This window comes from Microchirus variegatus (genome assembly GCF_963457635.1).
Source record: "Microchirus variegatus genome assembly, chromosome: 1".
NCBI classification, from domain to species: Eukaryota; Metazoa; Chordata; class Actinopteri; order Pleuronectiformes; family Soleidae; genus Microchirus; species Microchirus variegatus.
This window is the reverse complement of record NC_139802.1, coordinates 4674009-4689508: the sequence shown is the minus strand read 5'-3', so window position 1 is coordinate 4689508 and position 15500 is coordinate 4674009. Positions and strand designations below refer to the sequence as shown.

General features: G+C 40.7%; 2 protein-coding genes across 2 annotated transcripts in view; one reads left to right on the top strand and one right to left on the bottom strand.

Moving 5' to 3' along the window:
• Positions 1-9376: 9376 nt before the first annotated feature.
• Positions 9377-11590, bottom strand: LOC310932226 (uncharacterized protein; the record flags this gene model as incomplete). Its single annotated transcript, XM_083895518.1, has 4 exons — positions 9377-10093; positions 10233-10350; positions 10452-10506; positions 11297-11590. The coding sequence occupies 4 exons, from the start codon at positions 11588-11590 to the stop codon at positions 9835-9837; spliced, it is 726 nt and encodes a 241-aa protein (XP_083751644.1). The 3' UTR covers positions 9377-9834.
• A 3105-nt stretch (positions 11591-14695) lies between these two features.
• Positions 14696-15500, top strand: part of LOC310925244 (uncharacterized protein) — a 2397-nt gene continuing 1592 nt past the window's right edge. The window contains exon 1 of the mRNA XM_083887141.1: positions 14696-14965. Within this exon, the coding sequence (XP_083743267.1) occupies positions 14711-14965 (255 nt within the window). The 5' untranslated portion in view covers positions 14696-14710. The remainder of the gene's footprint in view (positions 14966-15500) is intronic.

The following is a 15500-nucleotide window of genomic DNA, read 5'->3' as shown; positions in this document are numbered from 1 at the left end:
AAATTGAATGAATGAAGGCTTTATTTCAAACATGTCAACAAATAGTAGTAGATTGAAAACAGCAGGCAAATAAGGGATTACATTTTATCTAAGGAAATCTGAATCCAATTAATATATATATACATATATATATTTTTTTAACAATGATGCGATGTCATAATGAATCCCTTTTCTCTCTTCAGGTCCAGCTGCTGTGAAAACCAGTCACAGAGACACACAGCTTTAAGATTGTGGAAATCCTCTTTCCTGAATGATATAATCCCTCCATAAATACACCATAAGCAAGTAAGTACCATGCTGCAGAAATCATATATTTTAATTTTAAATAGATAACCGTACAGCCAGCCATCTAAATCCAAATAAATAACAATATGTTGTGAATATTTGTTAATAAAATTCAATAAAATCTAGGGAATGTATTAACTGAATTCAACATAAACACCACACGTGACACTATGTGTTTTTGCATCCACTGATAACCTCAAAATAAAGGGTCGTTGTCAGATTTCCATGGTTGGCCTGCAGCTGTTCTTAGGCGTCCTCGTCCCCACAGACATGGAAGTTTGTGATTGGCTCTCATCACTGCAACACTAGTGCAGGAGTCAGGTTTACGGATGATCTCACACCAGTCTGGATAGTCCACAGGTTTAGATCCACTGCAGGGAAGATTGGGGTTAGATTATAGCTAGATTATGTCGAGATGAGTGTATCTGACTGAGTCATGGAAAGAAACTCACTGATCACAACATCCCACTCCAAAAGGCTCCATGCAGACACACTGAAAACAGTCACTGGTTGTCCAGCTCTCTCCAATCCCATACTCCTGCCCCATGTACACACAGCTCCCTGAAAATGGAAAAAAGGTATTGATTGTCACGTGACGAAGTATAAACACAGCGCACATTTGAAATTTTATCTGACTAAGAGTTGAATTAGAAAAATGTGCATTAAGTATTACAGGGTTTGATGTAATCTGGTTATGCTATGTTCTGTTCTATTGCAATATATCAGGAAGCACAAACACACACATATTGGTGCAGCATTCGTAGTGCGGGCACATCATTGACATGATGCATTCCCTTACCCTAACCTTAACCATCACAACCATATGCCTAACCCTAACCCTAAAACCAAATCCTAACCCTCAAAAAGACATTTTAAGGGGTGACAGAATGTGAGGATCAACAAAAATGTCCCCAGTTTCTTAAGTGTCCTATATGGTTTGTACCAGGGGTGTCAAACATAAGGCCCACGGGCCAGAACCAGCCCACCACAGGGTCACATTATGAGTGGATCCTAATCATGACACACACACACACACACACACACACACACACACACACACACACACACACACACACACACACACACATAGAAGTACCTTTGGTGTTGAAGAAGCACTCCCCGCTGTTGGACACAGAACAACATGGGACACTGGCACTCAGTAACAAGAGTACAGCCATTTGGACTTTTCCTGCTGCGTTAACCATTTCTGAAATAAAAGCACAATGTCGGTAAAAAGCATGTGAAAAACAGACATCATAACTTGATGAGAGGAATACCAGTTTGTGTCTTACCTACTGTGTAGTTTTCACTAAGTTGAATGAACACTTCTTGCGTTTTCTCCCGTTATTCCTTTTTCCTCGAATATTCTTATATCCTTTCTCTTTCCACCTCTGAAGCTCTCCGTCTCCTCTCCGGTGCCTGATGCACTTTCTCCCTCTGCTCTCAGATATTTATACTGCACCAGCACATCTTTATGGCTGTGCTCATTTTTACTCTATTCGTTGCTATTTGTCGACCCCCCCCCCTCCCTTTCATTAATTGCTATTCTGAGCATTGTGTTCGTCATCCCCTCTTGCGCTGCTCCTCAGAAATTGCCCTTGAGTATACAGTGTGCACCCTTTCAGATAACATTTGTCTCAAAAGGTACCGTTTGACCCTATCACTCGATCCATACGACCAGCCACTGCCTTTTGTCCTGCACAGGAGCTACATGTGTGTACAAAGTACAAACACAAACCTTTGACCCCTGACCCCTCGTGATGCAGATGCATAGACTCCTTTGACATTCAATGGAAATAATGTTCTAGGTCTTAGCGTAACAGATTTCAAATGCGTTAACGCAACATTATTATACTTATATACTGTTAAAAAAGTAACAGTTGGTAATAAGGAGACACTTTTACAGTAATAATACGTTATTTCCAAAGTAACATCCAGATAAATGATTGGTAATGAGAATAACTACTTCTATCGGAATTGGTAATTACATTATTATAATGTTGAAATTCATCCTCCCTCATGCCTCACACCTTTTCCATTTTTATTGCTTAGCTACAACCTTTTTGCTACTGTACTATATTATATAAATTATATAAAACATATTCAAATAAAGGGCCACACGGTTGGTGTGTAGTGGTTAGCACTCTTGCCTTCTCAGCAAGAAGACCCGGGCAGAACATGGAGTTTGCATGTTCTTCCCGTGTGTGTGTGTGTGTGTGTGTGTGTGTGGGTTTCCTCCGGATTCTCTGGTTTCCTCCCACAGTCCAAAAAACATGCAGATTTGGGGATTAGGCAAATTAGACACTCTATATCAGGGGTCACCAACGTGGTGCCCGCGAGCACCCGGTAGCCCGCAGGCAGCCAATACGGCGCCCGAGGGCTCACTTCACTTCGCCTCACTTGCACGTATCCATATGATCACTCAGTAAAATATCATTGATATAGTTTATAAAAACTGATTATCGTTAGGCGTAAGCACTGGAATTAATGTGTACGCAATTGAATGCATAATATTAATACTTTAAATGGTAAAAAACAATGCAAAATGGTGCATAACATGTTAATATGGTAGCCCTCCCTATTATTCTTTTTCTAATTATGTTATACATTTCCCCCAAAGAATGTACAGCATGTTTTATTTAAAGGGGAAATAAGTAGTTTATAGTGCCATCTAGAGGAGAGGCTGAAATTTACAACAAAGACCTGCTGCTCTGCTCACCCCCTCCCTTCCCTGAGCGCTACGGTATCCTCAGCTGGTCAAATGTCGTCCTCGTCGTCTTTCTCCGTGTCAGCAGATGAGGTTCGTGAGGCGAGGGAGAGGGCGAGCTACCACGGACGTAGCAGACGAAGCGGAGAGAGAGGAGGCGGGACTTCCGCTACATGGAAAGAGACGCTTGTTTTGTTCTCTCGCGTTTGTCCTTACAGGCTCCGGTAGAAACATGGCGTCTCGCTGCTAACAGTGGCTATGCAACCGCGGCCCACGACCATGTTATTTTACATGACTTTTTGAAACACTACGAAAATGAAACAAAAACTATTATACAGCGACTAGACAATGCAGGAGCACATAATATGTATAAAAAAGTGGATTTTGGGTAATATAAACCCATAAATACTACATATTGTACCTTTAACTTGGTATACGGGAGAATTGTTATCCCTACATTGCCCTTCCTTTAGCAAACCTCCCATTCATCCAGGCTTGGTGTCAGCAGTAGGAGTACACTGGATGTGGCTCCTCTTCGTGGCTGGCATCAATTTAGAATGTCCAATCAATTAACCCAATCAATGGGGCTTGGGCACCTTGCTCAGAGGCAGCCCTGCCCTTGACCTGTCAAATCAAGTTCCTTTTCATATTTGATTTAGAACTTATTGACTTTGATTTCATGTCACCATGTGCATTTCGTGATGTTGAATATTGTTTTTACATGACTCTGTGACCTTTATTTTATGAAAGCTCCCTTTGACATATTGTTGTATGATGTCAGGGGGAGATGTTTAAATACTCTCTTAGTTTAACTTGAGCCCTGAGTTGTGAATACTAGTGAGCTGCACGGAGTCACACACTTTTCAAACCCTTTGTCTTGCTGCATACATGTCCTGGGGTCTTTTCTCTGGTGCTATTCAGGAATAGTCAAATGTCAATAGATACCTCCCTGTCCTGACTGTCCAGTTCTCAACTTGCCTCATTCTTGAAACTTGAGGCATCCCAACCCCTCTGCGGCCTAATTTCAAGATACACTTACACGAACTGACTGAGAATGTCACGAGATTCTTACACAGGCACTAAATCAGTCACAAAGGATGTTATATTGCTTCCCTTGAAAACAAACAATCACTTAATCAAAATGGGTTTTGAGGACTTCATTCACTGTGTCCAAAAAGAATGTCCCTGTTATGTAAAATGTGTGCAATTAAAATGCAAAAATAGTAACTGACGCTTATAGCTCACTATGTCAGATATGACTCAGGAATAATGTGGAAACAATAATGAAGCGCTGCAGATGACGTTAACAAGCCTTCAGGCTTCATTACTAGTAGTTATTACTGCAGGAATGGGTTTGTCAGTTGTTAAATACACTCTGTCCCTGACCAATGGCATAGTAGCAACGTCCCCGCTGACCCAGGTCAGCTGATCGACTGCTCCTGACTGTGCTAAAGATGAAACTCTCATTGGCCTTTGACGCAGTCTGAGTTGTTGATGTTATTTCCATTTCATTTTATTTTATTGGATCTGTTTTTATTGTGGTTTTTATCCATGTTTTTTTGTGTTTTCATTTATTTTAGTTGTTTTAGATAGGTGTCTTATTGCCTTGTGCGAGCTTCTATTCCTGTTATATATTGCGTCTTTTATTTATTATGTCTTTCATTGATTATCCTCTACAGCGCTGTGGTCCATCCTGGTGGTTTTAAAGTACTTTACAAGTAAATTTGGATTGGATTGGAGTTGGACATTTCCCTGCTGTGGTGAGACTGACTGACAGTGATCGCATTGGATGCCTGCAGTCAAAAACCTGTTTGGTGTCCATAGCTGTGTCTGTTTGCTCTTGGAGCAGGATATAGATGTGTGCTAATACTAATGTTGTTTTAAATAGATTATGTGTGTTTGTGTGTCTGTGTGTGTGCGTGCGTGTTGGAGTCAGGGCATAAAAAGTCATTGTGTCAGTGAAACTCACAATATTTTTTTTATTTAGGACAGAGAAGAACATTTTTTTTAAAAATGTAATTGCATTCAATTAAGCAAAAAAATTATAATTAAGCACTATCACATGAGCAAGACTTTTCCTCCCACACACATTAACTGAATAAATGCAGCTACTGCGGTGATAGTCTATTAAGATACATACATTCTCAGCAAAATGTACTTTATTCTTTTTTCATTTACCCAGACATCTGCCAGTGTAGGTTGTAAGAAGTCAGGCCAGAGGATGAGAAGTGAGTGCCAGACTCTGTAGGAATATGTCTGATATTTAGTTGACATGATAAAGAACAAGAACAACCGAATATCAAACATATCACACAGCCTCGAGCGTATCCGTGCCATACCGGACCCGAAAAAGCCTGTGGCAGATATAAAAGAGTTAGAGAACATGCGTGTGATGTGTCTGAAAGACTGGAATAACAGAAGAACCTGAGGAACCTGTTCAAGACATGAATTTCAACAAAGTTAAAGGGCCTGCAGGAACGGGGGTTATTAACACAGGGAATCAGAACTCATAGTTACAAGCAAAAAAAAAAGAAGAGACCAAAGATTTAAACAAACAAAACTTTTCTCCAACATCACATGCACGTGAATAAGCTTCTACACTTACCAGTTCCTCTCATCTGTACATGGCATATGATGGTGTCCTCGTGTCCTGCTGCCACCACAGTTGTGGTGAAAGTGAAAGAAAAGTTGGAGTAAAACATGGGACTTCCGACAAACATGTGAGCCGCTATGATCTGTGTCTAATCCTCAGTGGGACAGCATTTATATATGTAACCCTGTGAGGTTTTTTTTTTGTTTGTTTTTTTTGGGGGGGGGTCACCCACAAACGCTCGCTCAGTAACACACACACTCACACACACAGTGTTTCGTTTAATTAGAGGAGTATTGATCAGCTGTTGTGGCCTGCAGCCTTTCCTGCACACATTAGACTGATCAATAGATGAGATGTTCATCCTACTGTGAGTGTGAGCTACCTCTCTCTCTCTCTCTCTCGCACGCACACACACGCACACACACACACACAGATTGCAGATGCAGAGTCAAATATTGCCTGTAGGGAGGACAAACATGAAAACACAATGGTCACTCCACTAAATAGCTTTATTTTTTATTTTATTTTAATTTTTTATTAACCCTGTTACTATTATTCACAAATTAAAATGAGTCACAAAATCAAAAAAATGTGCACACAACTGTATTCTCTGTATCTATAAATTGTGCAGCCAGGTAAAAATATCTTATATACGTACATATATAGTATATACTTTATACAGTGCTTAACAAATGTATTCGACCACCACCAAGTGTGATGTTTATGCCACAGCTGCCCTAAATTAGCATTGGTAATGATCAAAAATATGTTTTTTTTAATGTTTCTGTAAGGGTTAATACAACAGTATGTAGAAGCGCTTTAACCTAAATGATATTTTTCATGCTTAAAAATGATTATTATTGTCATCCATGGATTTTCAAATTGACTGTTTTACAAAAAGAACATTCTTATTTCTTGATTAAGATGTCAAATTATAGTTATTTACTTGCCTTCCTGAAGAGAAACATTAGTTTTAATGGTTGAATGTTATGCTTGATTCATTTCAGACTTCTCAGAGAAGCTGCAGAGAGCCAGCTCAAATTTGGGAATAAAAAGGTGAATTCTGTTTATTTTCCAAATAAAATAAATAAACTGCACTGAATATTCATGCAGCTACAGTGAACACATCATTATTAACAGTAAAACAGAGTGTGCTTATATTATCTACCGGGTGAGAACTTATATATTTATTACGACTGTATTTTTTATTGCTGGGCTTTTATTGAATGGTCGTCAAGGTGACCTCTATAGCTTTCAATATGACCTCTGCTTTTCAGAGTGACTGGTGACTATCACCCCATCTTCTGTGTGTTCAGCGGGCTCGTGAGGGACCGTAACATGTGTTGACTTCCCATCGTCTGCCATCATGCGTGATGGTTCGTGAGATGAGAGGAGCAAGGCGCTTTCACCTGTGGGTCAGTCGTGACCTTTGGGTTTACTGAGAAAGAAACAGGTGTGAGAACAGGGGATTGTTTTGTAAAAGACATATCATGTACGGAGATCTAATACTACTACAGTGTGCCAGAATAAACGCAATCTATTTCCCTTTATAGATGTCACGTGATCAGTTAGAATCAACATCATATTTGTAATGCAAATGTACATTGTTTTGAATCTTTACGCGCACGCAAGCACGCACATAAAAACAGACTATAGCATGTTTACGACCTATGGAAGTGGTTTCAATGAAAACAAAGTGAGGACCGGCCAAAATGTCCTCACTTCGTAAAAATGACTTCACTTTGTTGGTTAAAAACCCTCACTGGTCCTCAGTATGCCACACACACACATGCACGCACACACGCACACACCCCCCCCCTCGTCACCTCTGTATCCTTGTAACCTTGTGAGCCTACTGGGGCAGAATAATAGTCCTCTGATTGCCTAATTGTGAGCCTGGGGGGGATTATTTTAATCTCTCACAGATGGTCAGCAGTGCCAGGCAAAGTGAGGGTATAGTACACAAAGTAAAAAGTAAATACCATAAAAATTAAATAATAGTTAAACACTTTTACCTCCAGTTTAATCATTCACTCATGGGTCTTCATTTTGACCTCTATGCAAAAAGCAGTTAAACTAATTTGCCTAATGAAAGAATCAAGGACGAGGGAAACACAAAATAAAAATAAAATCTTTGAGACGTGTGTGGTGAGATCTACAAACCAACCGCTTTCAAGGATTCAGCACAAAAATGACTTCAAATTATAGACAATGTCTGCATCTAATAACACACACAAACACACACACACTAATGTTAACGTGTAGTGAAACATCACTTCACTTCTCATTGTCTTGTTGAAAAAGAGAGTTAAACAGAAACAGAGGTAGAAAAGGATGATACCTATTATTCAATACTTACAAATTATTATGTTTTATTGTCTCAAATGTATCAGAATGTTCTGTAAAAACAAAGAAAAAGTTATCTGCTGTTATCTTACAGCAGAGAGAGGGAAGAGCCACATCCAGCATAATGTGGGTTAGGATTAGGGTTTATCTTTTATCTCTGTTTGTCCTATGTTTGTCCTGACTATTTAGTATAAACATCAACTTCAATAAGCCGCCGCTTATTTTGGAATCCACCATGGTGGCTGTCCAGCGTGTCTTTATTCACACACGTCATTGCTCATTGAGGGTGTGGCACTTAAACAACCACTCACACACTCACACATTCAGTCAATTTGCAGTGTCCAATTTGCCTAGTGCCCAAATATGCATATTTTTGGACTGTTGGAGGAAACCGGAGAAACCGGAGAACCTGGAGAAAACCCACACACAAACAGGGAGAACATGCAAAAAGGCCCTTGTTCTGACTGGGCGGTGAACCCGGGTCTTCTTGCTGCAAGAGTTCAAATATATTCATCCAACGCAACTCACTGCAAACTCCAGGGAGAAATGTTCCAATTGTGGGACTGATAAATGATTATCCTCTTCGCTGCTCTCTAATATGACCTGTGTATTAACTGTATTGATATAATGACACATCGGTCTGGCTCAGTGCCCACATACAGTACATCCTTGTGCTAAGCAGACAATTTAAGTCATTCATGTGAGCACACAGTCGCTCATTAGCCCAGAACTAAAACACACATCTCAATTGTGCTTATAGTGCAAAACCCAGTGATCCCAATCTAAACGATAAATTTAAAGGTGCATTATGTAATAAATCTAAAGCAACTGGCCATAAAATCCTCCTAATATGTCACAGAGACTCAGGAATAATGTTCATATAACAAACTGAACTCACCAACAACAACAGTACAGACAAAATATTTGCATTAAAAAAAATATTTTGCAGACTGCAAATCATGTTTATGTTTTGAAATCATGTTTTGGCATGTGGCGCCACCTACGACCATCTACCAGTCATTGCAGTCAGTAGAGTCTCAGCTGCCGAGCAACCACGGGTTGCCAGTTACGTCAGAAAACGAAACCTAAAAGACTGTAGACTGTATTTTGAATTTAGTAACCAATTTTGGCCACATTCTTACATATGACATATGTGTAATTTAAATGGGACATTTTTTTTTTTAAATGTTGAATGTGCAGCATCTTTGTAACAAATACAAGTTAGTGCATGAGTAAACAGTTCATCAACCACTGCTTTGTGGCTGAGGATAATGTTTGACAGATAAGGAGGAGTCGCCAATCCACCTACTGTATATCTGCATTGTGAAGTATAAACCTGTATGTGTTAGGAGAACAACTGACTCACTGTGTCATTTAAGTTCACTTGTTGAATACATAATTGATGGTATGGATAGACGTTGTGACAAATGACAATTCGTGGAAAACATTTTTATTCTACAAGACAGTGTCAACATACAAAGCTCTCCGTTCATTTCTCTTCACTGTGTTTAAAATTCAAACATTGTCTAACATTTTCTAAGACAGACAGACAGACGTCGTTGCTGTCCAGGAAGAAGTTTGTGAAAAACCTGCAGATCCACTCGCATCACATTCCTCAGTTGCACCTGCGAGTTTTGTGAGACATTTCTCACAGTTTGCGGTTTCTCAATGGCGTAAACCTAGTATGTACAGTCACGAACCCCTTTTCCCTTTCCAAAATGTCACTTCATTTTTTTCCCTTACTTCTACATAAATAACAACCACAGTGAAAGGTAATATTGCAGTGTCGCTTTGTCACACGTCTCAGTGACCCAGGAAAACTTCAGAAAGAATCTGGTTCCTATGTAACCAAAGATTTTTTTTTTTTAACAGATTCAGTGTTGCAGAGGTGTAGTGTAAGTCCTCATCTTTTCTTAGGGGCCTCCTCCTTTGGCTCCTCTGGCTTAGGGGCCTCCTCCTTTGGCTCCTCTGGCTTAGGGGCCTCCTCCTTTGGCTCCTCTGGCTTAGGGGCTTCCTCCTTGGGCTCCTCTGGCTTGGGGGCCTCTGCCTTGGGCTCCTCTGGCTTGGGGGCCTCTGCCTTGGGCTCCTCTGGCTTGGGGGCCTCTGCCTTGGGCTCCTCTGGCTTGGGGGCCTTCTCGTTTTGGTTCATGTTACACCACTTGCTTTAAGAGACAGATCATCAAGAGAAAATGTAGTTGATGCATAGAAATGATTATGGAAATGTGTGTCTGTGTATTCAACGTCACACACAGACACACGCAGACACACACAGACACACACACACACACACTGGTAGCATACCTTGCTGCTTCTTTTGATCCTTCCTTCACATGGTCACACAGTGGACTCGGTGCCTGCAGCTGCTGTTTCAGTGTCTCTAACTCCGTCTTCCATTCGGCCATCTCCTTCTCAAGCGGCGCTGCATTGATCATACGACAGTAAAAATGGAGGTTTTGGACACATTCTCATTTTAAACCACAGTCGAGGCTCATCACCCGCCACACAGTGCCCGTGACTTACCTTTCGCATTATTGAACTCTGCCTCTGCAATCGCTAAGACATCCAATGCCTCTTTCTGGAAGTGGAAAAGAGAAGCTCAGCAACACATACCCAAGCTTATCAGTAAAATCGTAAAAAAAACGTCCCACAGCTGCTCAATTCTTTCCCCCTTAAAATCTTTGCACATTTCAGCCATTGAGATTAAATCGATCACATGACAACGGTTTTTTTGGTACTCGTCTGGCTGCACAGCATGACTTCACTGCCCTTTCTGTAAATACACCTTTGAAACCTTTTGTCAGACGGGACATCTTTACCTCCAAACTAATCACCCTGCAAATCCCGTTTGTACACGTGCTTCCTGAATTTAGCCTGAAATGCATGTTTGGCTTTCTGGCGTGTAGTCACATTATGAGTGCTAATCGGTGCTCGAAGACGGAAAGCCACCCCCAAAATGTAAATACCATGAAATGTCATGAACACAATACAAAACAGTGGCAGTAGAGCGTGTCACTTTATTTAAACGACAAAGAAAGTGGTTTATAAATCAGTTTTGTCGTAAAATAAAATATACAGTGGCCTATTTTTGCTGTTTAACCTGATCTTCTTCTACTGTCTGCACTTAGTAGGTGAAACAAGTTTGGTTAGGTAAGGTAAACAAAACAAACAGCAAAGACAGAACTGGATTATAGAATAAACAAGTGTTGTTGTTTTTATATATATATATATATATATATATATATATATATATATATATATATATATATATATATATATGTATATGTATATGTATATATATATACCTGTTGTTCCTCTTACATACATCTATGAACTGATTCCAACCCAGTGTTTCATTTCCTTCCTACCTTGGTCGACTTGCAGATGCCCAGATTATCATTCGTCTGCTGCTGCTTCATCTGGAGGGTTTTCAGCTCTTCCTCCATGGGATTCTCCTGTTCTTTGGCTCGATCCAGCTGGTCCTTGATGACGGAGGCGTCCTTCTGGTACTCTTGGAGGACGTCGTACGTCACTCGCAGCTTAATGTCCTGGAACCTGAGGCGTCTCTCCTCTCCTTCCCGGTCCTTGAGCCCTGATTTCATGTACGCGAATAACGCCACGCTGACGATGGTCGACACGGGTAACAACAGATCCACTTTCATCTTGGATGGATGTGCTGGGATTCTTCCCTCCAGGTGTTACAGCGCTGGTTCTGTGTCTTCCACGCGGGACCTAGTGTCGGCAGCAGCAGCAGCAGCAGCAGCAGGTCGTCACGCTCAAGTCTCCCAGGTTACACTTCAGTGTGAATCAGTCAGAGATGGAGGACGTCTCACCTGCGCTCCTGTTCAACAACATTCATAGGCCTGAGCTGCGCAGCGTCTGCGCAAGGACACGCCCCCTGATTCTGGTACCGCCTCCTAAGTCCACACCTGTCCCCACCTCTAACATGAGCCAGCTCTAGTCATTTAAAGGTACAATATGTAGTATTTATGGGTTTATATAACCCAAAATCCACTTTTTTTATACATATTATGTGCTCCTGCATTGTCTAGTCGCTGTATAATATTCTTTGTTTCATTTTCGTAGTGTTTCAAAAAGTCATGTAAAATAACATGGTCGCGGGCCGCGGTTGCATAGCCACTGTTAGCAGCGAGACGCCGTGTTTCTACCGGAGCCTGTAAGGACAAACGCGACAGAACAAATCAAGCGTCTCTTTACAAGCGCCTCCACTCTCTCGCTTCATCTGCTACGACCACGGTAGCTCGCCCTCTCCCTCGCCTCACGAAACTCATCTGCTGACACGGAGAAAGACGACGAGGACGACATTTGACCAGCTGCGGATACCGTAGCGATCAGGGAAGGGAGGGGGTGAGCAGAGCAGCAGGTCTTTGTTGTAAATTTCAGCCTCTCCTCTAGATGTCACTATAAACTACTTACTTCCCCTTTAACTTTATTTATACGTTCCAGAGGTGGAAAGTAACGAAATACATTTACTCAAGTTATTGTATTGAATACTTTTTTTTTGTGTGTGTATTTTGTATTTTTTAAGTACAATTTAAAATCAGGATTTTGTATTTTACTTGAGTACGTATTGACTCAAGTATTGTACTTAGTTACTTTATAAATCCTATCCGTTAAATAAACCGTAAAAAAATCCGTAAAAATAAAAATTCAGCACAATGAAGACCTACAGGGGGAAAATATACACCAGAACCAGACGAATGATGATGTGATTAGCACCAGCACTGGCGCGTGAACATAGAGGGCGCGCGCCAAATGTGACGTAATATCCTGTGTCGCGTCGGGCGCGTGAGCTCCAAAATAGTTTTGGATTTCTGACCCCTTGTCATATTTCTACTACCCTCACACCCCACCAAAAGTAACTAAGTAACTTTTACTTAAAGTACATTTTAAATGAACTACTTTTTACTTCTACTTGAGTACATTTTCAGATCACTATTTTTACTTCTAATTGAGTAATATTTCATCAAAGTATTGGTACTTTTACTTGAGTACAATATTTTAGTACTTTTTCCTCCTCTGGTTCTAGGGCGGGGGTCTCACACTCAAATGACCTGAGGGCCAATGCGCATCTATTGTGGTCAAGAGGGGGCCGGCCTAGAGAACAAACGGTGGTTAAAAAAGAAGAAGAAAAAAAACAACTGTTCATAATATTGCATCGTGATATCACACATGTTCTTAATAATGCTATTAATGATGCAGAATTATTCAAAATGTCAAAAACAGACATTTATTTTAAATTAAATAAATAATAGTGTGGACAACTGTATTTAAAATTCGTACCAGGAGCCATTTGTGGCTCGGGCCCTAACAAGTGTATTTATATGTTTTTTTTTTTTTTTTTTTTTGTTTGTTTTAGAAATACCTCTCAAAATAGGGAAAAGAAAAAGAAAAAGTGGAAAAGGAAACTTAGAGGAAATCAAACAGGAGATAAATAAAGTAATGCAAAAAAAAAAGTAAATTAAAGCAAGAAAAGAATTAGTGAGTAGACACAGGATATTACGTCACTTTTCACGCCAGTGCTGGTGCTAATCACATCATCATTGGTCTGGTTCTGGTGTATATTTCCCCCCTGTAGGTCTTCATTGTGCTGAATGTTTTTTTTTACTCAGTAACCGATAGCATTTATAAAGTAACTAAGTACAATACTTAGTCGAGTCAATATGTACTCAAGTAAAATAAAAAAAATCCTAATTTTTACTTTTACTTTCCACCTCTGGTAAGTGTCAGCTGTGACAGTGACAATAAGTAATCCACAGAAAATCAAACATTAACATTACTTCTTCTTTTTTTTGTTCCTATTAATGAACAAATCCGTTTTTTGCTGAATCTGACATTATGGCAAGGCAGGCAACTGCTTGGGGCCCGAGCCGATAGGGGGCCCCCCTGACACTCGTAGCCTGAGGGCTGTTTTTACTGAAATGTGCAGTGACCAGCCGTTTCCCCGTCCCCCTTAAAAAACAATAGGCGATTTGCAATGACATCTCAGTAGGAAACCTCCCTAAAGGGGCCCCACCTCACTTTAACCTGTGTGAAGTTATCGTTCTGCAAGTTGGAAAATGAAGAGGATTATTTACAGTGTAATGCATATTTTTTACTTAATTTATATATTTTTTTCAGTTATTTACAGTATTTTATGTATATTACATTTTTTTTTACTAAGTTTATATAGTTTTTTTTAAAGCTATTTACAGTATTTTATTGTTCTCTACATTTATATTTTCACATACTTTTTAATTACAAGGTTTTTCCATGTTATTTCATTCATTTCGGGGAGAAAAAAAAAATCATATTTTGAACACGTTGGTGTCAGATTATTAATAACATAATGGTGATGAACACTGGTTGGAAGGGCCCCCTATAGGATTTTTTGCTTAGGGCCCCTACAGACTCTAGAATCGCCTCTGATCATGGTAATGTGTTTATGATGCAAATGTGTTCAAGGTGTTTGTGCAGGTGCCTGAATGAGAGAGAGAGAGAGAGAGAGAGAGAGAGAGAGAGAGAGAGAGAGAGAGAGAGAGAGAGAGCGAGCGAGCGAGCGCACAGGTGCACGGACGCGCCCAACTCGTTGAGCAGGTAGAACAGGTAACAAACAACAGTGTCAGTCGCGCTGAGTGGAGGAAGTGGAGGAGGCGCGCGCAGGAGACAGGAGATACGGAATGATCCACAGGTGATCGTCGCCAGCTGATCCAGTCGTCTCTGTCCCTGTCTCGTCCAACATGAAGCTGGCGGGTGCTGTCGTCGGCCTGAGCGTGGCTGTCATGGTCGTCATGATCTACCAGGCCCTGCGGCAGGAGATGACCCTGCGTCAAATGAAGGCCCGCATGGTGGACAACACGGCGGAGGTGAAGAGGAAAGAGGAGGCCATCGCCATCTCCAAGAAGCGGGTCGAGGAGAGCAAGTCGTTGCTGTGGAAGGCCAACCAGAAGATGGACGAGCTCAGGAAGAAGAGGGCCGACATTGACAAAGCATCAAAGGAGTTCGAGCAAAGTCTGCAGACGTGTACCGCGGAGAAGGTAAAGACACTCCTTTTTCCTGAGCCATAAAAACCACGGTTCGCACCTGTGTCACTACTTTAATCTAAGAACACAGACTCAAAAAAATGGGCCTTGTCCAGTGAGGCCTCTCTGCTGGTCACGAGAAGGACAGCGTTTATACCAGAATAAGTTCTCAAGGAGGAAATTAAACTTTATATTCCATTAATCTAAATTAATCCATTAATCTACAGCGCACACACAGGTGTGTGCTTATTTACACAAGCCTTGCCTCTGACATTTATATACAAATATATAATTAAGTATAGGTTATGGCACATTTTGGCACAAAACAGTTTGTATATTTGGGGCATGTGGGTTAGATCAACATCAGCACACATCATCAGTTTGATTCATACACATGACCGCCAGGGAAACTGAGCAGCCTGGGTGGAAGTTGGTGCTCTCTGAGTGCTTTCTCTACTTATTCTGTATTATATGTGTGTTTATTATGCGTGGTTACTGTTCATTATGTGTATTTTTTAGTATCCAGACTGCTTTAACATTGCACATTACC